The following is a 25,825-nucleotide window of genomic DNA, read 5'->3' as shown; positions in this document are numbered from 1 at the left end:
TTAGATTAACTTGAACGGCCTAATGCTTTAAGCACTCTAGCAACAATGTTGCCTGCATGAGAACTTGGTTTTGTTTGTCCAAAATAGTGTAGCTGTGTAGCTGTATAGCTGCAGTTGAAGCTGTTGAAGCTGTTGCCCTACTGATTGTGAGGAATCACACACATGAGACACCACAAGGATGCTACTAATAGGTTTCTAGTCTCACTCAGTTATGTTTGATGTCAGAAAGAACTGGTCGTTCGAAGCCTCACAAGTTTGTCTTAGATGTAAGTGTGTCTTCATAGTCTGTTAAACCATGTTGCAGCTTGTCTATGTTGTAAGCAGCTTTTGGGCAGTGCAGGACTGATTGTTCAGTTATGTCACAACTGTACAATATGCGTGCCTAACTCATTGAACCATATTCAATGAAGGCAGTTGCCAATAGCTTTTTGGCTGTACACAACCAAATGTCTGGTCATGTTCCTCTGTACGGTATTCATACCTAACTCATTGAACCATTCCATCATGGCAGGAGCCAGAAGCTATGGGCTACACACAGACCAAATGTCTGGTCATGTCCCAACTGTACAGGATTCATGCCTAACTCATTAAACCATATTCCAAGACGGCAGTAGCTATTAGCTATAGGATGCATGCACACGGACCAAATGCCTGGTCATTTCACAGCTGTGCAATATGCATGCCTAACCCGTTAAACCATATTCCTATTGCAAATGTGCAATGTTTGGCACACCTGACCAAGTGACCAGAAGGAAGGCTATTAGAACTGCAAGCAGCACTCCTGCCCTACATTGTGACAGCCAGAAACACCAGTCAAGCGACTCCAAAGCTGTTTTCATGGATCATTGATTCTGCTCGTTAGTAGAGGTGCTGAAAGTCTGTGTGATGTATGGCTGAAGGCTGTAGGCCCAGCTGGTTAGCCCCTGCATTGTGTGTGCTATATTGTCCAAGACACAGCCAGGAGGGCTAGAGGAGGACTTAGTAGGGTGGTGTTCAGCCCTGTCCTCACACTGTGGCCTTGGTTGGTCTTGCAACCTCCCCACAATGTTCTCACGGAGTTTTAACCAGACAATAAGACTTTTTTCTGATTTACCTTTAGGGACAAAGGACCATTGATTGACCTTGAGACTTCTGTACAGATGTGCCCCTTAAGCAAGTACAGCAAAATATTATAGATCATTTTACTTTTATATCCATGGTTGAAAATTCGATAAATTATGGTAACCTGAAATTGTGAAAAATAGCATTTCCATATTTGACTTTTGAATTCCATGGTCAAATATGTAAGCTGTAGAAACATGTAACTCAAGCGTGATGTTTTTGTTGTTTAAAAATGTTTTGTTCCATTTTTCATCTGGTATGTGGTATCCAAATCCCTCCACAACTTTTGTTCAGCTGCACCACATAGGGCTAGATTCTTTTGTTTCCTGGCTTTCTGGTTGGTTGTTGGTGGGGGAAAATGAGTTAAAAAATGTATCTGAATATGTTACCATGTGTGCTGTTTATCAAGCTTTTCTTGCAGTTGAACTGTGTACATGCATTCTTTTGGGTTAAACATGGTAATATGCATTTAGGGAAAGATAGTTTCCAGTTTCAGTGGATCTGTAAATCAGATTTTTATCGCCAAGGGTGTACTGGACTTGGGAGTGGACTGGGGACACCGCTAGATATTGGTGTCTCCACTGTGTTGCTTGAGCATCCATTGTAATGCCACACATGTAGACTGGAGACACCGCTAGACATTGGTGTCTGTTGTGATCAAGTTTCTCCACTGCGTTGCTTTAGCATCCATTGTAATGCCACACATGTAGACTGGAGACACCGCTAGACATTGGTGTCTGTTGTGATCAAGTTTCTCCACTGCGTTGCTTGAGCATCAATTGTAATGCCACACATGTAGACTGGAGACACTGCTACACATTGGTGTTCTCTTCACTCACCCACACACTCATACATTTGTTGGTGGTAGTGAGACTCTCTTCACTCACTCACCCTGGCTGTCTCCTACACACACCTCAACTGCTGAGTTCCAGAAGTGAGCTTCGGCTCAACTCACTCACTCACTCATTTGGCCGTAGCGTGACTCTCTTCACTCACTCACCCTGGCTGTCTCCTACACACACCTCAACTGCTGAGCTCCAGAAGTGAGCTTCGGCTCAACTCACTCACTCACTCATTTGGCGGTAGCGTGACTCTCTTCACTCACTCACCCTGGCTGTCTCCTACACACACCTCAACTGCTGAGCTCCAGAAGTGAGCTTCGGCTCAACTCACTCACTCACTCATTTGGCGGTAGCGTGACTCTCTTCACTCACTCACCCTGGCTGTCTCCTACACACACCTCAACTGCTGTGCTCCAGAAGTGAGCTTCGTCTCAACTCACTCACTCACTCATTTGGCCGTAGCGTGACTGTCTTCACTCACTCACCCTTGCTGTCTCCTACACACACCTCAACTGCTGAGCTCCAGAAGTGAGCTTCGGCTCAACTCACTCACTCACTCATTTGGCGGTAGCGTGACTCTCTTCACTCACTCTCCCTGGCTGTCTCCTACACACACCTCAACTGCTGAGCTCCAGAAGTGAGCTTCGGCTCAACTCACTCACTCACTCATTTGGCGGTAGCGTGACTCTCTTCACTCACTTACCCTGGCTGTCTCCTACACACACCTCAAGTGATGAGCTCAAGCAGTGAGTTTTGGCTCAACTCACTCACTTACTCATTTGGCCGTAGCGTGACTCTCTTCACTCACTCACCCTGGCTGTCTCCTACACAAACCACTACTGCTGAGCTTCGGCTCAACTCACTCACTCACTCATTTTGCGAGAGTATGACTCTCTTCACTCACTCACTCACTCACACACCCCGGCTGTCTCCTATAAACCTCAACTGCAGAGTTCCAGCAGTGAGTTTCGGGTCAACTCACTCACTCACTCATTTTGCAAGAGTATGACTCTTTTCACTCACTCACTCACTCACTCACCCACTCACTCACCCCGGCTGTCTCCTACAAACCTCAACTGCAGAGCTCCAGCAGTGAGTTTCGGCTCCGTCTTACACTGTTGAGAGATGGGGAAGCTGTAGTAGATGCATTGCAATGACACTTGCAGTCTGATGTACGCATCCATTGTAGGACTTCCCTCTGTGGGTAGAGTAGACACCTGTTGAATCACTAGCAGGAGCCAGTCTGAGGTGGAATCAGAGTGCAGTAGGCTCCTCATCTGGCTGCTGCTGCTGGGGTTCCATATGATACAGTTATGCTGTCACACATTAAATTAGGAGCTAGAAATGGCAGAGGTAATGTCTTGTTTGCTTCAGAATCTATAGTTTGGTGTTTGAGTCATCTTTATTTGTATATGGGAAAGTTGGATGAGGTTAAAGAGCTACTGAAAATGTTTCAAATATATTGCTTAGCGTGAGTATTTCGTCTCACATTTTCACACATTATGCCACAACAGCATTTTATCTATATGGTCATGGATTGAATGTCATGAAAAGGTGATGTGTTTAACCATTTGAGATATACTTGAGAAGGATATTACTACCAATATGATTAACTGTATTGACAGCAATACTGTACACTGATACCTTCATAATATCACCATTCTTTGTGTAGGTGACAAGAGCCATTTCTGATGCCAGGGGTATCTGGATTAGAACACTCATGCAGGGGATTGATACTTTTGATATCTTCTGATTTCCATGTGGCATATATTCATGAGTAGTGATTAATTGGAATATTGTTGCAGCCATTACTGTTGGTTATGCCTGGGTTTATTTTGCAACATGCCACCAACTGTGTCAGCTTTACTGACCTTGCTGGGCACAACACCTGGTGGAGGGGAGACTTGCAGGGAACAATGTCCACAGCAGCTGGGGGGAAAAAGGGGGTGGACATGTAAGATGACTGTCAGTGAACACAACACCATGGACCAGGCGAGACTGCATTGGGAGAGAGCTCGTGTTTCTGGTTGTGTGGGCAGGGAGTTAGTGGCTAGCCTAGGGCAGGAGGAAGAGGAGGGAGGGAGGAGGCAATGCAGACCCACTGTCTACCTGAGCTCTGTTATTGTCCATACTCGGCAGCAAAACAACTGAGACTGCCTTTTACATTTCTCTTGGTAGCCATGGCAACATTAGCAAGGCGATTATTTCTCTGCTAGTGCTACTGTAGCTTTGCTCTTGTGTCAGTTTTTGAGGCTGGTTGATCAGCCTCTCGTCATCAGCACATGTGACTTGCGCTCACACGACCAACAGACTATGTAGGAGGCACAGGGAAGATGGAGTTCTGTTCATCTGGGTTGCTACCGGGAGTTGTCACAGGGCAAGATAACCCGTGACCTCCCGTGCCTCATCAGCGATCTGCCCCACCTGTTGATGATGTTGATGGACATGGAACCTGTTGAACATGCATTGAGGTATATGTGTACTTTCTATATGGACCTTCTTTGGATTTACATTGGTGGAGAATTGTGGGTGGTGTGGAGGAAGATATGGATTGTTACAAATAGGTGCAGTACCTGATTGAGGAGCTGGTCAGTAAATCATATACTCTATGACTTCCTCTCAAGGATGACATGACTATCAAGTTTCAGATACGGATGTTTCAAAACTGGTTTTGAACAGTGGTGGCATTTTTATGTTTTATTGGTCTGAGACGCTGTGTGAGTTACATGATGTGTAGGTTTGAAAGATATTCTCCCCAAGGGGGTGAGGTTTGTTTATCTATACACATAGATGACAAGAATGGAGGACCCTGCCAAAGCACTGCTTAATGCATATGTTATGTCTTGCTTGATTGCTGTTTTATTCTTGTGATTATCAGAATCCCCTTTCATTGGTAGCCTCCGAAGAATTGTTTCTTTCATGTTTATGACATTAGGTGTATGTCAGCTCAGGATGGATGAATCGCTGTCTGGAAACTGACGTTTCTTTTCCATCAGGTTTTGTGCCACCCTGCTTGGACTGTTGATGTTTTTCAAGCAGGCTTTCGATCACAAAAAATTGACATTTGAAAGAAATGATGCTTTCATGTTAACTGAATTGAAATGAAGGATCTGGACTGTCACCCCCAATGATGTACTTGGTGGCCAGGTGAGGTGCTTAACAGAGCGACTTGTATGGTGTGCCTTTCTCTGGTCACAGCTCTCGGCAGTTGAAGCAGCCTGTCTTAGTAGACAGAGTGTCGTGTGTGGCCATGCTCTCACACCTTCTAATTCAGCGAGCTGGAAATGAGCTTTTAAGCCTCGGTCACCAAGTCTGTGACACAGTAGGATGTGACAGAAGAATTCTTGTGAGCTGGTTTGTAGAGGAATTAGACAAATTAATGTTTCGAGTGCGGTGTTTTTTCTTTGTGACTAGACTGAGCAGTGTGAGGGAGTCTGCAGGGAGCTAACACTGTGTGCTGCAGTCTAGCTGACATTCACAGACAGGCAGGTCATGTAGGTAGACACCCCCATTGCTGGCATGGACTGGACTTAAAGCAGGTCTTTAAGCAGGTGTCAGTGGAATTTTAGTTCAGATAGTGATGTGGGCTACTGCTATTTTAAGATGTCACATTTCTGGAACTGTTATTGGCAGCTTTGTTTTGTTTGCATGGTTGTAATGTCATCATGGTCATGTGGCAGATCAGGTTTCATTATCATTGCAATGAATCGTAACAATTTTCCCCTGTATCACATGTACGTGAGTGGTTCGTTTGGTGTGATAATGAAATGGATTATCTGTTGTCATTCTAAATACAAGTAATATTTCCCCTTCATAGACACTTATATCTTACAATCATATTTGTATGCCTAGGAAGTAGATGTATGTATTCACGAGTCCTCATGTCTTGAACCGGGAGCCACAGGTATATGAGGGGATATAAAACTGATTAAGGAAATAATTGATGAGAAAACATAAAATTATTGTGGGGTTGATAATAATAAGGTCTGTAAAGAAATAACATTGTTTTCATTACCACGACAATCTGCGTCTGGTCCTTAAAGTCTCGTTAAGTTTTTTATGTCTGGTAAGCTCTGCTAATAACCCATATGTTAACACTCTCTTGTATATAATACTAAAATACAAGTTGAGCCTAGTTGATTCAAAACATTTCAGCACAAGCTTCAATCATCCTTTCCTGTGTTATCGTTCTTAGCACGAGAAACAGTAGCTCAAATGGTTCACTTCAGGATTGCAATATTGTGGTCCAAATAAATATTTTTACTTTAACATTTGGTTATTTAGAAAATGGAATTTTTGGATTAGACTTGTTAGAACTAAGAACTAATGAAATTACTGTAAAACACTATAATGTTTTTCAACCTTGCCTTTCAGTTCAGTTTTTTTTCAACATTTCTTGTGTCACAGTATGTATAATTTTTTACTATTTAATATTAATTTAAGCATAATATTGTGCTAGCCATATGGGTCTGTTTGTTGTCTGTTGTTTTTAATTTAATGCCATGCTCAGCAATATTACAGGTATATAACGTTTGTCTGAAAATAATCGGGTCTGGACTAGACAATCCAGTTTGTCGCCTCTCATGACAAGCATGGATTGCTGAAGGGTTGTATGTCTGTTTATAATCAGGAAGTGTTTTGGCAAAGAACCAAAATATCATTATTGCCTTTTCAGCATGTTCAGTGATGAATTAAGGGGAAATGAGGTTGTGGAAATGGGCTTCTGTGAGAAATATCATGATACATTTGGCTTTTGGCCAACCTATGCAATCTTCTGTATTCCTGTGATGAATAACAATTATTCATGATAGTCGAGAAAATGTGAAAACGCTATAAGGAGTGTGTAGATGAATCCAAGCAATTATGTGAAACTATTTTTGACAGAGATAACATTAAACACTGCTAAATAAGGGTCTTGACAAATAGGCCTTATTAGTGATAGTAAATCTAGTTAATAATGCTTAGTCCTTGTTATGTTAGCCTGTGGGCTTATGGTACACATGTAAATATGCTAGTTTCATGCTGTCATATGTGGAAGTTGAAAGTAAATATATAGCCAGATTTAGTAAACAAGTGATAGAAGTCAACATGTAAAGCTTAACACTAAAAGGATGAACACAATAACAGTGAAAGGGTTAACACAATAACAGTAAAAGGGTTAACACAGTAACAGTATATGGGTGAACATGTTTACAGTAAAAGGGTTAACATGGTAACAGTAAAAGAATGAACACAATGACAGTAAAAGGTGACTATATTAACAGTAAAAGTAGTGATAGAAATTGGCACTAGTCCTATAGTCCTTGCCAAAGGGTGAACACGATAACAGTAAAAGGGTGAACACGATAACAGTAAAAAAGTGAACACAATAACAGTAAAAGCGTGAACACAATAACAGTAAAATCGTGAACGCGATAACAGTAAAAGCGTGAACTCAATAACAGAAAGGGTGAACTCGATAACAGAAAGGGTGAACATAACAGTAAAAGCATGAACTCGATAACAGAAAGGGTGAACTCGATTACAGAAAGGGTGAACATAACAGTAAAAGCGTGAACTCGATAACAGAAAGGGTGAACTCGATAGCAGAAAGGGTGAACTCGATAGCAGAAAGGGTGAACTCGATAGCAGAAAGGGTGAACATAACAGTAAAAGCGTGAACTTGATAACAGTAAGGGTGTGAGACACGAAAGGGATCCTGATTCCTGTAAATTTGCTGATTAGCATTCTACTAGGAGTCAAAATGTTTTGTTAACATTAGGGTAATGAGAAGGATATACACTGGTATATAGATAGAACAAACTTACAGTACAGCTATGTACAGGAGTTTTTATGCTAATGAAAGTATATTCTTACTTGACCACACTATTTGTAAGCCCATTAGTAAGTTGAACATACAAACGCGCACGCACATTCACACATGCACACACACGTTCACCCCAACCACCCATTCTCCCACTGTATTTTGTTTTGGCAGATGATTGATTTCTGCGTGTTATGGTATGTGCTATTTACAAATATGTCTGTAATATGTGGGTAGCGGTGGTAGATTGTTTGTTAGTCTCTATCTGAGACACACTGAAGATGGCTGTAGTTTTGAGCCAACGTGTAAATAAGATGAAAGGGCTTGTTGTGCGGAGGACTGAGAAGATCACCTCTGACATGCCCCGAGCCGACATGCAGTCATATGTTCCCTCATTTCTTAGACACTTCAAATTGAACAATATAACCTTCGTATACCTGGACTCGGTAGTTCCTGGGATGAATCGACTTCTTTGTGGCGTTGATGGATTTCTGAGTGTAATGGTATGTGCTAATTACAGATATGTCTGTAATATTTGGGTAGCAGTGGTAGATTGTTTGCTAGTCTCTTTCTGATAAGATAGGCTGAAAAATATACAGTTCAGAAAAATGTGGAGAAAATAATTGGAAATATTTTGATATGACTTCATATTTAGAGAGGACTATATGAAAGCATCAGTGGTAAGTTATGGCTGGTGTATGAAATCAACTTGATAAAAATTAAGGCACAATTTTTACTTTTCAAATCCATGTTCTGTCATTTGATACAAACAATCAAGTTGATCTACTTATTGGGGAGTACATTGTTAGCTGTAAAATGGCTCACATATATCATGTATATAGAGAACAGCATTAGAAATTGGCACTAGTCCTGTAGTCCTTGCCAAACTGCCCAATAGTTAAGGTATCATGAGGACTAGTAAAAATTTGCCATTTTTATGTGTTTTGCTATACGTTATCCTTACAAGGACTAGTGGACTAAAACTGTTAGTTTCTAATGCTGGAGAAGCAATGTGCACCAGCCAGGTTATATAGAGAGGTAGCTGTGTCAGAGAAGAGGACATATGCTATTGCATGAGGTCAGATGTCTGTGTTGAAGACAAACACCCCAGAGTGTCTGAAAAAGTCCAGGTGTGTGTCATAACCCTAATGTTAGAACAGGTCAAGGTGTCTATCATAACCCTGGTGTTAAGACTAAAAAAACACTTTTTTCAAACATTGGCCTATGTAGTTTGGGATAGATCTTGCCAGGAGTTTGATCCAACTAGCCAACAGCTCATTTTGGAATAGTGCTGTGTGTTGCATAATTTGGATTTGGGAGGAAACAGGTGTCATTCCATACGTTATTGTCTCAGACACAAGCCGACCTGTTGCTGTGCCTCTATTTTCAACTTCCAGCCCCTAGGTAACAACTTGTTTGGAAACAGGTATCAACTCCATATAACATGACCTAACCAATCAGATAACAGCCATCTATTGGCTGATTGCAGAACGAATCAGATCTCTCCTGATGACATGGTGTGTAATAAGGGCCACTTCATTCTCATCCACATGTGTAATAATGGATACTGGTTGTACACTCGGCTTGTCCGCGCCAGCTGCTTCCATACCCTTGCTGTGTTTGAACATTAGATTATCTCTCCTGCATTATCTCCCCTGATGGCGAGCTTCAAGTGAAATATGGTATGCAAGATCTGCAGGAGGTTCAAGTTAGCTGACAATTGAATTTTGAGACTTTCCAATTTAGAATCATCTTCTGAACTTGATACATGGCATGCACATGATATACAATTGAATTATTTCGCAGCTGCTTCAGTGCTTGTTCTGTATTCATTTTCAACATGAAGGCGGAGTAACAAAACAAGTATGTTACCATACATGCCATATTTGACTAAATCATACGTGCATAAAAAAATTGACAAAGGGGGCGCTTATTAAAACCATACACAAGTTAAATTTGTTGTCAGTGATCGAGTAACAGTAAACAAAGTTAGTTCGAATGTCGGTGAAGCTAGCATTTCTTCGATGATAGTTATTAGGCATTTATATGCCCTATCTACGCAGCTTCTTTTAAAAACATCTAACAAATCTCTAGCAAATACAGACTGCTTTGTAAATATTCTTCATATAATTTTTTTATAATTCGGTCTAAAAGTTTGTCAGGGTGTGCTTAGTATAGCAACTTCAGTACTATGGCATCACTGTTTTGAGATCCTATAGATCTCCAACTGTTGGTAATTGGAAAGGCTTTGTCATCCCACTGCAGTGTCAAATATGTGTCAACACCTGTTACTGGCGGAGTTGACATTGTTGCACTTATAGTGATTGCAGCCTTTAAAACAAGCACAGCTCCCACCTGGTGACAATTTTGAATTTATAACATAATGTCAGAACTCCCAAACTGTGAAATATTTCTTGTTTAAACTTGCTATATAGATCAGTCTAGTGGTGAGTGGTGCCTTTTGATGATTTGGGATTTTGTTTTCTTTATTTTGATTTTAATTTTATCATGACAAGTTTGGACTTTACTTAAAATAAAGGTAGTGCTCGTTTCCGGAGCACAACTCCCAAACCGTGAATATTTCTGGATGAAACTTGGTATATAGATCAGTCTAGTGGTGGACTGATGATTTGGGATTTCTTTTCTTCACTGAACTGATGCTATCAAATGGCAATGAACCAAAAGTGGGCTATAACTAAGGAGCCAAACTCCATTTCCAAGATGCATCTGACCACTGATGACTCTTGTTAAACAAGGCTGCACATCTTCAACACTTTTTTTCAAGGTGTTTGTTACAATACTTGTGACACAACTGTTTACATTGTTGCAGTCTGCATCTTCAATCACTAGTCAGAGTCCAGCAAAATTATGTTCGGTCCAGTAAGCTCTGCTAGTGATAGGCTACTAATATCAAAATCTACAGAAAATGATGTGGATATCCTATTTTGGGCTTGTAGACTCATAGGTTGCGGCACAGAATATTACAAGGTTATGACAGAGGTCCACCATTGTTACGACAGACATTGTTTTGTGTTACTAGAGATGACTGTTGAGCCCTACCATTTCAGGATCATACTGCAAACAAACATGGACTGTGTGACTAACTGGCACTGTTGTTTCAGGATCAAACAGCTTAATGAGCAGCAACGGCGGGAGCAGGAGAACATCTACATTGAGGAGCTTGCGGAGCTGATCTCGGAAAGTTTCACGGACATGAGTGTATTCTCCGTCAAGCCCGACAAGTGTGCAATACTGCAGGAGACCGTCAACCAAATCCAGCAAATTAACAAGCAAGGTAAACCATAGTTCTGTACTCACTGGCTGACGATCGGAAACCAGGAGGCCACCCAACTGTACACTCAATTGAAACTAGAAATGCTCACTTTTTATGATTTTAGTACCTCATAGCACTGATTGGTACATTCTTCTTTTTTAACAGTGGTCGGCTTTGATGCAAAAACGCAACCTGTGTCTTCACCATGTAGCCTAAAATGTCATGAAACCCAGTTCCTTGGTTGTCATGTATTGGCATAAGAACCTACTCTAAGTTGCCATATAGTGGACAAGTTAACTGTTGATAATGTTTGCCTGCAATTCTGTGCACGCAGCATTTATCCGCATCAGAGTAAGTGTCATCTGTATTCTTACAGCTCATTTTAGGAGATAATTATTAAAAGACAATGTTCTTGCAATCAGTACCATCCCTTTGGGATACAGAAATAAATGATAGTTTTCTTTCAGCTGAGAGTGGGTCGGGAGACGCAGTTCAACAAAGTCAGGTGTCGTCCAGCAAGCCTTCCATCCTCGCCAATGACCTGCTAGGACCGCTGCTGCTCGAGGTAGGCACCGCACTGGGGTACAACACTGGGGTACCACACTAGGGTACCACACTGGGGTACCACACTAGGGTACCACACTAGGCTACCACTCTAGGGTACCTCACTAGGGTACCACACCAGGCTACCACACCAGGCTACCACACCAGGGTACCACACCAGGCTACCACACCAGGGTACCACACCAGGGTACCACACCATGGTACCACACCAGGGGACAACACTAGGGTACCACACCAGGGTACCACACTAGGGTACCACACCAGGGTACCACACTAGGGTACAACACTAGGGTACCACACCAGGGTACCACACCAGGGTACCACACCAGGGGACAACACTAGGGTACCACACCAGGGTACCACACTAGGGGACAACACAAGGGTACCACACCAGGGTACCACACTAGGGGACAACACTAGGGGACCATACTAGGGGACAACACCAGGGTACCACACCAGGGTACCACACCAGGGTACCACACTAGGGGACCACACTAGGGGACAACACTAGGGGACAATACTAGGGGACCACACCAGGGTACCACACTAGGGGACAACACTAGGGGACAACACTAGGGGACCACACCAGGGTACCACACCAGGGTACCACACTAGGGGACAACACTAGGGTACCACACCAGGGTACCACACTAGGGGACAACACTAGGGTACCACACCAGGGTACCACACTAGGGGACAACACTAGGGTTCCACACCAGGGGACAACACTAGGGTTCCACACCAGGGGACAGCATTAGTGCTCTACACTAGGGTACCTCACTGGGACAACACTAGGGGACATCATTAGGGCTCCACACTAGGGTTCCAGCGGACAACACTAGGGCCCCACACTATGAGACCACACAAGTTTCTCCCATAAGGACACGCCCTCACTCACTTTATTACAGCACTTTTCATCAATCTCGGGACCCTTTCAAAGTTTAACATAGGGGTTATGTGAAGGACCCCTTGACGTCTATGCTTAATTCTAAACACTGCTATGGATACTTTAACCTTTGAGCAATGTGGTTTTTGCCAGTTGAGCAATCTGTTTTTTGCGATTCGACTCGTGCAAGTTTCTTAGGCTGATTGTACACCAGCAGACTAAATCACGGCTCACACAATCAGCCATTGATTTGCCTGCTGGGTTCATTGACACTTTGCAGGCTGCCATGACATATCTGAAACATTGATATGTTGTGAAACCCTGTATTACTCTCTCATTCATCATGATAATTATCATTGATGATGCCCCATCATCATCATCATCATCGTCATCATTAATGCTTGCAGTTTTGGTATTGCTAGAAGAAATTCTATAACAAACTGAAAGGCATCCCCATGTACTTTCTTTTGAAACATGCTGGGGAATAATGATCAGGGCTATCCACCAGAGCTCCTACAAAAAACTGTGTGAATCCTGCATGTCTGTTCAGGGGCAGTGCCTTGTTACTTGGAGCCTTGGATCATCTGTATTAGGTGCATACATCAACAAAGAGGCACTCCCTTTTTTATAAAGATTTTTGTATTATTCAAAACTAAATAATTAATGTTTCTACCAGCTCCTTATTCTTAACCAGAAAAGAATCAGTGTTTATGATAATGATGTAATTTTACTGATTGTTTACAGTGTGTTGTAGCTGGGATATGACAGTGCTAAATAACAACTGATCTATTTTTGACATCTGAAAAGGAGTTATGCAAAACCTTATCAAAGTTCCATCTTTTTGTTAAAGAAAGTTTAACATTTTTATAAGCTTATTGGGCGGTCGGGTAGCCTAGTGGTTAAAGCGTTAGCTTGTCACGCCGAAGACCCGGGTTCGATTCCCCACATGGGTACAATGTGTGAAGCTCATTTCTGGTGTCCCCCGCCGTGATATTACTGGAATATTGCTAAAAGCGGCATAAAACCACACTCACTCACTCACTCACTATGAGCTTATTGTTGATGAGACAGAGATAAGCATGAGGCTGAGGTGTGACTTACTGCAAGATGGTGTCCTTACTCCTTCACATTGTGGTGTACCTGTCCTGGCTTGAGGAGCATTGGCTCATATACTAGACATTATTCCCAATCTTGCATCAGATGTGTGAAATATATCACCAATTTATAAAAACAATCAAATTTAAATTAAAAACTGGCATGATGTCAAATTTTGTAGATGTGATGTATATTTCACTGATAAAAAAAAGAATTTGTTACAAGAAAAATACTTTGCATGATTGCATTAAATCAATATTTGTGGAAATAATTTTACAATATTGTTTCCCAATGGGACTGTCACTGGCTGGCACTTAATTTACTTACTAATTAAGCTAAACATGATGTTGATATTGATCTGATGTTCATATGACGAACTTAACAGCAGTGACTTGCCTGTTCAACTCTGCAGTTTATTTTAGCAACAATTTTCAGGTAATTGGAAATTACTAAGCAAAACAGTCTGTACTTATCTTCACAAACGTCCTTGTGGGAAGGTGTTTGATCCTACATAGCAATACTTTCAATACTCATGATATATTTGACTTCATATGTCCTTTTCAATGCCAAACAGAGATGATATGTATAGTATTTACAGCCCTTGAACCCTTGTATGGGTTTTTAGCATATCATTTTGTCAGCCTTCCAAACTAAACTATATTTAAGGAATAAACGACAAGTGGGAGTTGTTTATTGTAAATAAAACGATATGATAAACAGCTCCCACTCAGTGTTTATTTCTTATTCAAGAAACCAAAATTATGTACAGCCTCTTTAAGAATGATGATAAAATGTACAAGCTTAAAAAATATTGACCCGTTTTTAAATAATGATGACTCCCTCAATAGAATCCGACCTCGGCATTGTTGGAAAAGTTAATTTTTTGCACAGGTGGGTATTTCCCAGATATTCTCACAGCTCTCACGTCGATTACCTGTACGTTTTCTCCCAATACCAATTGTCATATCTCTCCCATATAGCGTTTATCTGCGTAGCCCAGCTACATCTATGGGGAACAACTCACTAGACACTCAAAACTAAGGTTATCCAATTTTCGATGTCATGAAGTTGCAAGCACATGTTCGAATCTCAAGAAATGACGTCATGAGAGAACAATGTTTTAGTGCGAAAATAAACGACGCTTTGTGTTTTTTTTGTTCTTTGTGATTTATATCATAGCTATCATATATTGCCAGTTAATAACAATATTATCATATTCAAAATTATTTTTAAAAGAAATATTAGTCTTCTTAGTGTATTGTCTCCATATAATGATATGGGAGAAGATACGAAAATTATGCAAAAGTAGGTACAAATAGGGTCTGTTTAATCCTGGTATGGCTGACTTCCTGGAAAATTATGAGGTCGTTATGAAACCGACAAATGTGAAATGTATATATTTTTTAAATTGGACTGTTGAAAAAACATGTGGGTGCTCTAAGGATATATATAGGCCCATAACAATTTTTAATAGTAGTTCAGTGTACTTGATTTTTAGCATTATTTAACAAATACTTTCTTCTTTCATACCCATGATATAAAAACTGCCATAGTGACTTTATTTGTTTTGTATCATTCGTGGCAAATATCTTTTTAAATGTGTGCATATTGACATAAGGTTATATATGTCTTTGATGGATATTTTCTTCAAAAAGCTTCAAAGTTGCACATACATGTAAAAAATGATATTCATCTTCTCTACCTCGCTGATAATGGAAACTTTTTTATGCATATATAGATTTTTTTTTGCCACCTACTTCAATATTTTCCAACCGTAATATTCCCCCTCTAACATGTCTAACTTTCCTAATATATTTCGAAGCTTTAATTCTCTCACTGCAGAAAGATACTTTTCTGGTTCGAGCAAGGTTATGTCTTTAACTGTTGTTTGTAGTAGATATCCAATTTTGATGAAACATGTTAGTGGCACAATCCTTCAACATATTTAATAAACATTTTTGATCTCCAACTCAAACAGACAAATGTGAAAGGTTTATATTTTCAAGTTGTCTTTCCCTCGAAAAAACATTTTGGTTACTCTAAGGATATATGTGATTTTGCTTATTGTCTGAAACTTATTGTCTGAAACTTATTGTCCTTTTCATTTCAGGCTCTTGATGGATTCTTATTTGTTGTGAACAGTCAAGGCAAAGTAGAATTTGTGTCTGAGAACATCACACAGTATTTGAAGTACAACCAGGTAAGATACATTCCCCTGTGAAGTTTAACTGTGTCTTTGTGCTAGTGTAAGTTGTATCTTGCATACAGCATGGAGTATGTGTTAAGACACTCCTCTGTGAAGTATAACAGTGTACATATGCTAGTATATATCACTCTTGACATCACGGAGTATGTGTTAAGACACTCCTCTGTGAAGTATAACAGTGTACATATGCTAGTATATATCACTCTTGACATCACAGAGTATGTGTTAAGACACTCCTCTGTGAAGTATAACAGTGTACATATGCTAGTATATATCACTCTGACATCACAGAGTATGTGTTAAGACACTACTCTGTGAAGTATAACAGAGTACATATGCTAGTATATATCACTCTGACATCACAGAGTATGTGTTAAGACACTCCTCTGTGAAGTATAACAGTGTACATATGCTAGTATATATCACTCTTGACATCAGGGAGTATGTGTTAAGACACTCCTCTGTGAAGTATAACAGTGTACATATGCTAGTAAATATCACTCTGACATCACAGAGTATGTGTTAAGACACTCCTCTGTGAAGTATAACAGTGTACATATGCTAGTATATTCCACTCTGACATCACGGAGTATGTGTTAAGATATTCCACTCTGACATCACAGAGTATGTGTTAAGACGCTCCTCTGTGAAGTATAACAGTGTACATATGCTAGTATATTCCACTCTGACATCACGGAGTATGTGTTAAGATATTCCACTCTGACATCACAGAGTATGTGTTAAGACGCTCCTCTGTGAAGTATAACAGTGTACATATGCTAGTATATTCCACTCTGACATCACAGAGTATGTGTTAAGACACTCCTCTGTGAAGTATAACAGTGTACATATGCTAGTATATTCCACTCTGACATCACGGAGTATGTGTTAAGACACTCCTCTGTGAAGTATAACAGTGTACATATGCTAGTATATATCACTCTTGACATCACGGAGTATATGTTAAGACACTCCTCTGTGAAGTATAACAGAGTACATATGCTGGTATATATCACTCTGACATCACAGAGTATGTGTTAAGACACTCCTCTGTGAAGTATAACAGAGTACATATGCTAGTATATATCACTCTGACATCACAGAGTATGTGTTAAGACACTCCTCTGTGAAGTATAACAGTGTACATATGCTAGTATATATCACTCTGACATCACAGAGTATGTGTTGAGACACTCCTCTGTGAAGTATAACAGTGTACATATGCTAGTATATATCACTCTGACATCACAGAGTATGTGTTAAGACACTCCTCTGTGAAGTATAACAGAGTACATATGCTAGTATATATCACTCTGACATCACAGAGTATGTGTTAAGACACCCCTCTGTGAAGTATAACAGAGTACATATGCTAGTATATATCACTCTGACATCATGGTGTATGTGTTAAGACACCCCTCTGTGAAGTATAACAGAGTACATATGCTAGTATATTCCATTCTGACATCACGGAGTATGTGTTAAGATATTCCACTCTGACATCACAGAGTATATGTTTAGACACCCCTTTGTGAAGTATAACAGCTTACATATGCTAGTACAACTGTAACAGTGCCTGTATGTGCTAGTTAATGACAAAGTGGTAAATATCTGCACTGAATAAGATATTTGTAAGTTCCTAAGATGAGTTTTATGCTTCCAACATCTGGGGAAGAGGAGCATGTTTCACCAACCATGTCCTGCTTTAGCTAATAGGAAAATATAACTATTGATCTGTACACGATCAGGTTCCACCTTGTGCTTTTCATGTCAAGAACACCATTATGAGGACTGGGGTTTAATGACTGGAGTTTTTGTAAAGGAAGTAGCTATGACAAAATTATACATGGCATGGAATGATTGAACAGACATTATTTACCCTGTTTTCTGCTGTCCCCTAATCAAGTTTGATGGTCGTTGTGCACATGGAATTGATTGTTTTGCTGACACAGTGTTTCAGTTCCCTGAAGGGAATGTTGCGCAACATCTGCAACTTTAGCGACTTGTCAGCAATCTGTGTCTAGTAAAATGTCTTTTGAAAGAGCAACATCAGTTTGTCCACATATACTACTCAAAAGAAGTTAAGGAACTCTTGAACCTTTCATATTGCTATAGTTAATCTGTCTTATCATTCAAGGAAAGAATCTTTTATTGAGTAGTATATGTCGACTGAAAAAATGCCAAAACACCAAGTTTGGGCCAGCAGACCCAAATGTTTTTGACACAGACTGTACAAGCCTGCGGTATCTGCATGTGTAGCCTGTAGACGTTCACTTAGTCTGTGCGTAGGTTGATGGTAGGAAAATTGAAGGTCATCAGTCTGTTAGCCTTGAGACTTGTGATTGTTCGGACACTTGTTTTGTCTCCAAGTGTAGTTGTTACACAAACCACTAAAGTACTCACGGAAATGGAAAAAAACCCCTGTTAAATAAATGCAGTTAATATACAAAATATATAAATATTCAAACAAATCAATTAGTACTAACTGGGCCTTGGCACAAATACAGCGTGTCAAAGGTTTTTATGTCTTTTAACATGTAAAAGTGTGTAAAAATATGAACAAAACAGACTATTGTGAAACTGAGCATAACCAGGTGTTAGTAGATCAAGGTGAATGTCCATGACCTATGACACCTTGACGACAGGTGAAAACAGGTGCTTGAAACCCACGTGCATGTGATTTGTCAGTGTTTAGTGATTTGTGAGTGGCATTGTGGGATAGTGAATCATCGTAAAATTTAAGAATGTAAAAGTAACATATTTCTTTCTCAAACAACAACTTACATGTCATTATTATTATGTACATAAACATAGCTGTTATTTTTATTGTTGTTTTGATAACTTTTTTCCAGGCTCATTTGCATAATGCCTATAGCCTGTTTCTGCCATGTCAATTTGGACTTAGTTTTATTTTTGAATGTTGAAAGTGCCTACAAATTACCTGCTGTAAAGTACATTTTGTATTGAGCACTGAGATAAAACTAGCAAATCCAGACTAGTACTTTTCCAGTTGTTTGGTTATTTCGTATTTACATCTACGTAATGCTTTGTGCCGATTATTAAATCCAGCAAAACAGTTTTTTTTCATTTCCATGAGTACTTTAGTCTTACATTATCTGTGGCTAGTTAAAGTTAGCACATAGTGTCTACCCCTGTGGGTTGTATTGTGAGTTGCACGTGTCACAAGCAGGGTACATGGGATATTACGATCTGAATGGGCTTGTACATCACGAGGCAGGACTGAAGCTTAATGGGTATACACGAAGTAAAATCTCGTCCAGCCCTCAAGGGTCACCTGTCACAAATTTGTCATAACAAGTTTACAAGATATATTTTCAATGTGACAATTACGTCTTTATCTGACCGCCATCAAACTTTGAACAATGAAATATGAACAGGATCCATTATGACGTGACATGCAAATGACGTCACATCAAACCCCATGTCATGAAACCCATGCAGGCCGGCCATCCGACTTATACGATTTGTATCTGACAGCTTGGTGTTTTAGAAGTTAGAACAACCAGTTCTTTATTATCTATTCAACTGCTGATTGGGACTTTCCTGTTCTTTCTTGAGAGACAGAAATACCCCTGTCAAAAGTTGTACAGTAAATATTGAGACATGGCTGTTGATTGTCCTCCATCCAAGAAGCGTTCATGAGTCAGACTGCTTGTGAATGTATGTACACAGAATGCTGAGACAGCAAGCCCTTGAACATCTCTCTGCTGGAGAAGAAAACAGCGAGACCATGGGTCACTTGAAGCACTGATCTCTACTATGTTGCTTGCTTAGTTCAGGGAGCTTTTGTATAGCTGTTCTGTTACATATATGGCGCTTTTTCGTTGAATTGAATTGAATTCTAAGGAGAGCATAAATTGCTGTTGCAAAGCTAGAATGTTTTTCAGTTTAAGAATTATGGTTGTGAGTTTCACTGTTGTAGGCGGTGAACAGTTTTCTTTATTTCACTCTAAATCCTTGTAACAAAAACCATTCACACTCTATATATCCATACAAAGACATTTCTATTGGCGTATTTGCTCAACAAGATTACAATTCAAGTAAATTCTGTTAACACAGAGAAAAATTGATTGGTCCCAGTTCGAGCAGTGTATTGAATATCCTTATTCTCTACTGGTGTAAGTCTTCAATAACAAAACGCTCTCACATCGACAGATGCGCTATTCTTTTTTCAAGTTCGCTCAGGCGTGACACGATCTCATTTTCGGTGTTCAGCTCTGGATCACCTGTGTGATGGTGGATTTGTTGTCAAATGTAAACAATAGGCTTAGCTGGTAGGCTGTCCGATTGTCAAGATTCAAATTAGTGCAGCATTCTTTGGCTTGGGAAGGAGGGCTGTGCAGGGATAGTATTTCCTCACTTCCTGTCAAAGATGCTTTGTATCACTGGGCTTGTGGGGCAATGGGATCACTATGTTGGGAGAGTCAGCTAAAGGAGTAGATAAAAAAAAAGATGGACATTAAATCAAAATATATGTGTGTTTTTTTATTGAGGTAATGTTTAATAAATATTTCAATGGATTGAGTCCTATTTAAAACCTTTTTTTAAATCAAATTAAGTTCTGCACCATGACATTGATTGTTTATAGGATTATGAAATATGATTTTCTTTTAAAGATAAATGCATACTGACGACAATTATTATGTGATGTTGAAAGAATTTAGAATATATTAAATGGTGACAATATTTAATATTTCAAACAATACAACCAAACAGGAAAATAAGAAATACATTTCAAATGTCACAGTACTATATTCCACCAGTCATATATTCTTCTGCTTGTGTTTTTTTAAACGGTATTTCATTATAAGAAACTAACAAATTCAAAGAATGTTAAACTGTTGCAGTTTCAGAACTATGCAGTTGTTGCTGCTAATCTCAGAGGTGACCTCCTGTTCGTTATACAGCAGTCCTAGAGCATTGTTTGGCTACAACCTAAATAATACAATGTGCCAGTGCAATACATGCATGGTGTTTCATTGACATGGCATGGGTAGCCCAGTCACCTTTGTCACCACAAGTTGATTGTCAAGAGTTATGTCCCTTAGGATGCTGAATTCGATGATCATGAGTTTTGCCCATCTTATGATTATTGGTTTGTCTGCACCATATCTGAACTCATTGGTTTCACCGAAGTTGTAAATATCTAATGCCTGCTTCACTTTCTCCAACATCTAGTTGCAATATGGTGAAATGTTTGAAGTGGCTTTAAGCCAGATTCATTCCAGGGTGCTAGATATTGCTTGCAGAGTTTGTCCACAATGATGAGTCTGCTGTTCATTAGTTGGTTGGTCAGCACAGTAACCATGCCACAAGTATTTATGAGCAGCATCACTTTGGTCTCAACATTAAGCAGGGGAGAGAATTTTCCACGGATCTGCAGAATTCTGCAGAATTCATTTATGTAAAGGGTCACTTTCATGCCATTACAATATATGCATAAATCAAACCTCCGGCTCACTCTCATCCCTGATTAAACTAACATACAAAAATAAATAGATTTCAAGTGATTCCATTGCACTTGATGTTCCTATAAACAGCCATGCCTATTGGCGGCCAACTGCTTCCAAATTGGCTGATAATTGGGTGGGTGGAGCTTGGGTTGTCACTGTTTTCGTATATAGTTATCTACAGTATTTTTAGTTAATGTGTACGTGAGCAGACTCTAATGTTACTGTGGTTGACTTAATTGTCAGAATTGACTTCAATATGTGTTTGCCTTTATTTTTCAAAGAAGGGGTTACACTGTAAATCCATGTGCCATTGCTGATTTATGCAAAGTGCAGGCACTGTTTTTAACTTTTTTACCTGCACAAACGCATTAACATATTGAAGTCATTTCCATTAAAATTGGAGGAAGAAACCATGAGTCCAAATGGTCAACAGCTTGTTTAAGACAAGTGTTTTGTGTTAAGCATGTTTTGGAAGAGTCTGTTCCTGTATGTTCTGTATGGCCTGATAGACTTCCTTCCTTAGCCACCCCAGTATGCAGTGATGAAACATACTTAGGCTTGATTTGTGAGATAACAGCATGGCGGGTTGGTTTCAGGATGATCTGGTGGGAAAGAGTGTGTACAACATCATCCATGTTGGGGACCATGCCCAGTTCAGCAGCAGTCTCCTGCCCATGTCACTGGGTGAGTACTTGGAGGAGCAACACCCTCACACACACCCTCACACACACCCTCACACACACCCTCACACACATACCACACACACACCCTCACACACATACCACACAGACACCACTCACAATCCACACACATACCACACATACCACACACACAACACATACCACATAGGCACCACTCACAATCCACACACACCACACACACACCACTCACAATCCACACATACCACACACACCACACATACCACATAGGCACCACTCACAATCCACACACACCACACACACACCACTCACACACCACTCACACACCACTCACAATCAACACACACCACAAACTCACCACTCACACACCACTCACAATCCACACACACCACTCACAATTCACACACACACCACTCACAATCCACACACACCACACATACCACACACACACCACTCACAATCCACACATACCACACACACACCACTCACAATCCACACACACCACTCACAATCCACACACACCACACACACACCACTCACAATCCACACACACCACACAGATACCACTCACAATCCACACACACCACACACACACCACTCACAATCCACCCACACCACACACCCACCACTCACAATCCACACACACCACACATACCACACAGACACCACTCACAATCCACACACACCACACATACCACTCACAATCCACACACACCACACACAATCCACACACACCACACACACCACACATACCACACATACCACACAGACACCACTCACAATCCACACACACCACACACACCAAACATGCCACACTCACACACACCACATGCCACATGCCACACTCACACACCTTTTATGATGCACTCACACACACCACATGCCACACTCACACACACCAAACATGCCACACTCACACACCACATGTCACACTCACACACCACATGTCACACTCACACACACCAAACATGCCACACTCACACCACACACACCAAACATGCCACGCTTACACCACACACACCAAACATGCCACACTCACACCACACACACCAAACATGCCACGCTCACACCACACACACCATACATGCTACACTCACACCACACACACCACACATGCCACACTCACACCACACATCATACATGCTACACTCACACATACCATACAGCCACCACACACAGTTAAATTGCCATGGATCTTTATGATTGCCCATGGTGACCCTTATATTGCACTTAGATCCCTGTTGTTGCATGCATAAAATCCCATGAGTAAGTAATGTGTATCACACATTCACAGTAGAACTGTGAAAAGCAACTTCGTCGACGGCCTAACCTTGTAAGCATAACATCACACTTACCTGAAAATGAGCATTGCGTGCAATTGGAATGCTTGAAACTGAATTGCACAAAAAGTTGTTGCTAGGGGTTTTGGTGTTATCGGAACTCCATACAGTCCCTCTGGGGTCAGTACCAAGTGACTGTAACAGATCTGTCGCCCTTCAAACATTCGTGGGATGAAGTGAAACATCGTAGCAAGTTGCATCCCTGGTATCGATATATGACTACTGATGTGATACTTGTAGTCTGTCTCTGTTCCATAATATTTCCCCTTCTACCCAGCCCTTACGGTAATGTGTTCGCATCTTACTGGGACTCATTTTCTATTTAAATGTAGTTGCTTGTTTCTATCAAAACGATATACTGTAAAACGTGAAATTATAGCGAGCGTGAATTAAATGTGAAAAATGCGAGTGGTCTTTGCTCGCATTATTAAACATCGCATTTCTATCAACAATAAGACATTTTGGATAGCAGAAATACCAACTTAGACATACGCTGAAAACAAACTACTAATTACATCCTGTGAATTGTCTCTGCTGGCGTCAAGGCAAGCGTTCTACTCACTCATGTCATCACTGATCACACCTGCAAGTCCAGACAGACGCCACCCAACACGGTGTCTTTGCTCTTTGCGACTGCATCAAAGGCCGACACGAGCGCGTATTGTTTTAGCTGAAGTACTCTACTCAGCGCTAATAAGCGGTGCTATTTGGTGTGTGATTGGATTAATGTAAGGTTGGATTAAGGGGAGGATTCTCCTGTAAACCTGACAGAGGACATTTTGTTTAGATATAAATTCACTGATGCTTGAGAGGAGGGGGTGTTGCATTCATATTGAGTCGCATTTATGGCTAGGGGCCAGCAGTCGCATTCTTTTGGAGACGCATTAATTTCACATTTTACAGTATTCTAGGAGACTAAGAGTCTACGATACTTGTATCATGGCACAGGTTATTGCGATGCACCAAACTGTATTCATGACCTACCGATACCACCAAAATGTCCAGGGCGTAATTTTACCCCTGAGATGTCATTAGAACACTAATATTTAGGTGTGTAAGTTGGAAGAAACACGTGTAAAAGTGCTATGTTTGTGTCAACAGGAAATGGCATAGTGTGGCCTGGAGAGTCCCCAACCAGCAAAGGACGGAATTTCAACTGTAGGATGCTGATAAAGCCTCCAAGTGAGTACTGCCATGAAGACGGGGATTGTACTTGACTATGAATCATGAAGTGTTCGTATAATTAACCAAACGATGACAGTTTGTCATTAGTCATTGTAATCTGTGAAACAACACTTTCGTTGCAGGTGAAGAAGAAGAAGATGATGTAGAAGTGTTGCAAACCTATGTGTCGCAGTATGAAAGTATGCAGATTACAGCCATATTACAACCATATCTGGGGGAAAAGTTCTCAGAATCACGCGGAGAATCAGGTAAAGGGACATAACTCTGGTTTACATTTCATTGATTCACAAACTCTTAGGATTTCTTTCAGCACTTTAGGGCATATCATTTTATTGAAGTTTGACAGTAAAAGTTATAATTGTATGATTTCATAACCGAAATACAACAAAATTTGGAAGAGTGTACTTGACAATATTTTGATGATACCCACAAGTTTTATCTTTGTAGATTATCTGTAATGTTCGTTGCGTATGTGATACGCCTGGATTTTATTTTACTGAGTATTTCTGCATTTCCGATGCGTATTTTACGCAGATACGCAGCTTATCTGGAGCTCTGTGACACATTCATGTCATGCCTCTGTTCATGGACTGCACCAACATGACACATTCATGTCATGCTTCTGTTCATGGACCGCACCAACATGACACATTCATGTCATGCTTCTGTTCATGGACCGCACCAACATGACACATTCATGTCATGCCTCTGTTCATGGACTGCACCAACATGACACATTCATGTCATGCTTCTGTTCATGGACTGCACCAACATGACACATTCATGTCATGCTTCTGTTCATGGACTGCACCAACATGACACATTCATGTCATGCTTCTGTTCATGGACTGCACCAACATAACACATTCATGTCATGCTTCTGTTCAACGAGTGTTGATATAGTTGATATCAAAAGACACAAGGGTGAGATTTTCTTTATCTTCCAACATCATTCTTCCAACTTTTTCGGTTTGAGGACAGTAATAAGCATTGTGTTAAGTGTAAAAAGAACTGGGGCGTGTTGCAAGCCACGAATCGCTTAGAGAAAGCAAATTAATTGCTCATCCTGGAGTTTGCAACAGTTCAAAGTGCTTGCGCAATCTTCCAAAATAGCGGTGCAACTACTGCTTGGTTGCTTTGACATAATGGAGAACAGAATAGAAGAGGCTTGATGACGAGCTGATGAAATTTATGACTACCTTGAACATGTGGAGCAGACTGAGGATGATGGGGTGTTAGCCGCCTTTGCTCATTTCCTCGTTGATCCAGTCAAGAAATTCTTGTTCCGCTGTCAAAGTCAGCGGCCATTTTGAGAAAGAAACAAAACAAAAATTCCTCAAAGTTTCCAATTTGAAAAATATTTATGAAACATTCTCTGATCTGTGAAACTGTGGGT

At 40.5% G+C, this 25,825-nt stretch overlaps 1 protein-coding gene across 6 annotated transcripts in view; it reads left to right on the top strand.

Annotated features, from left to right (window-relative positions):
• LOC124145051 (nuclear receptor coactivator 2-like) overlaps nt 1-25,825 on the top strand; it is a 161,658-nt gene that overhangs the window by 102,840 nt on the left and 32,993 nt on the right. For 5 of the 6 annotated variants that reach the window (XM_048398891.1, XM_048398884.1, XM_048398883.1 and 2 more), the window contains 6 exons: nt 10,869-11,041; nt 11,488-11,585; nt 15,676-15,765; nt 21,842-21,929; nt 24,346-24,426; nt 24,552-24,677. In XM_048398891.1, coding sequence (XP_048254848.1) covers nt 10,869-11,041; nt 11,488-11,585; nt 15,676-15,765; nt 21,842-21,929; nt 24,346-24,426; nt 24,552-24,677 — 656 coding nt within the window. Of the gene's footprint in view, nt 1-4,291; nt 4,415-10,868; nt 11,042-11,487; nt 11,586-15,675; nt 15,766-21,841; nt 21,930-24,345; nt 24,427-24,551; nt 24,678-25,825 lie in introns of those variants that run through there. The other variant, XM_048398888.1, reaches the window with a different exon arrangement.

Source organism: Haliotis rufescens, unplaced genomic scaffold (genome assembly GCF_023055435.1).
Source record: "Haliotis rufescens isolate VD_foot unplaced genomic scaffold, xgHalRufe1.0.p SCAF_1, whole genome shotgun sequence".
Classification (NCBI taxonomy): domain Eukaryota; kingdom Metazoa; phylum Mollusca; class Gastropoda; order Lepetellida; family Haliotidae; genus Haliotis; species Haliotis rufescens.
This window is presented reverse-complemented; position numbering and strand designations above follow the sequence as displayed.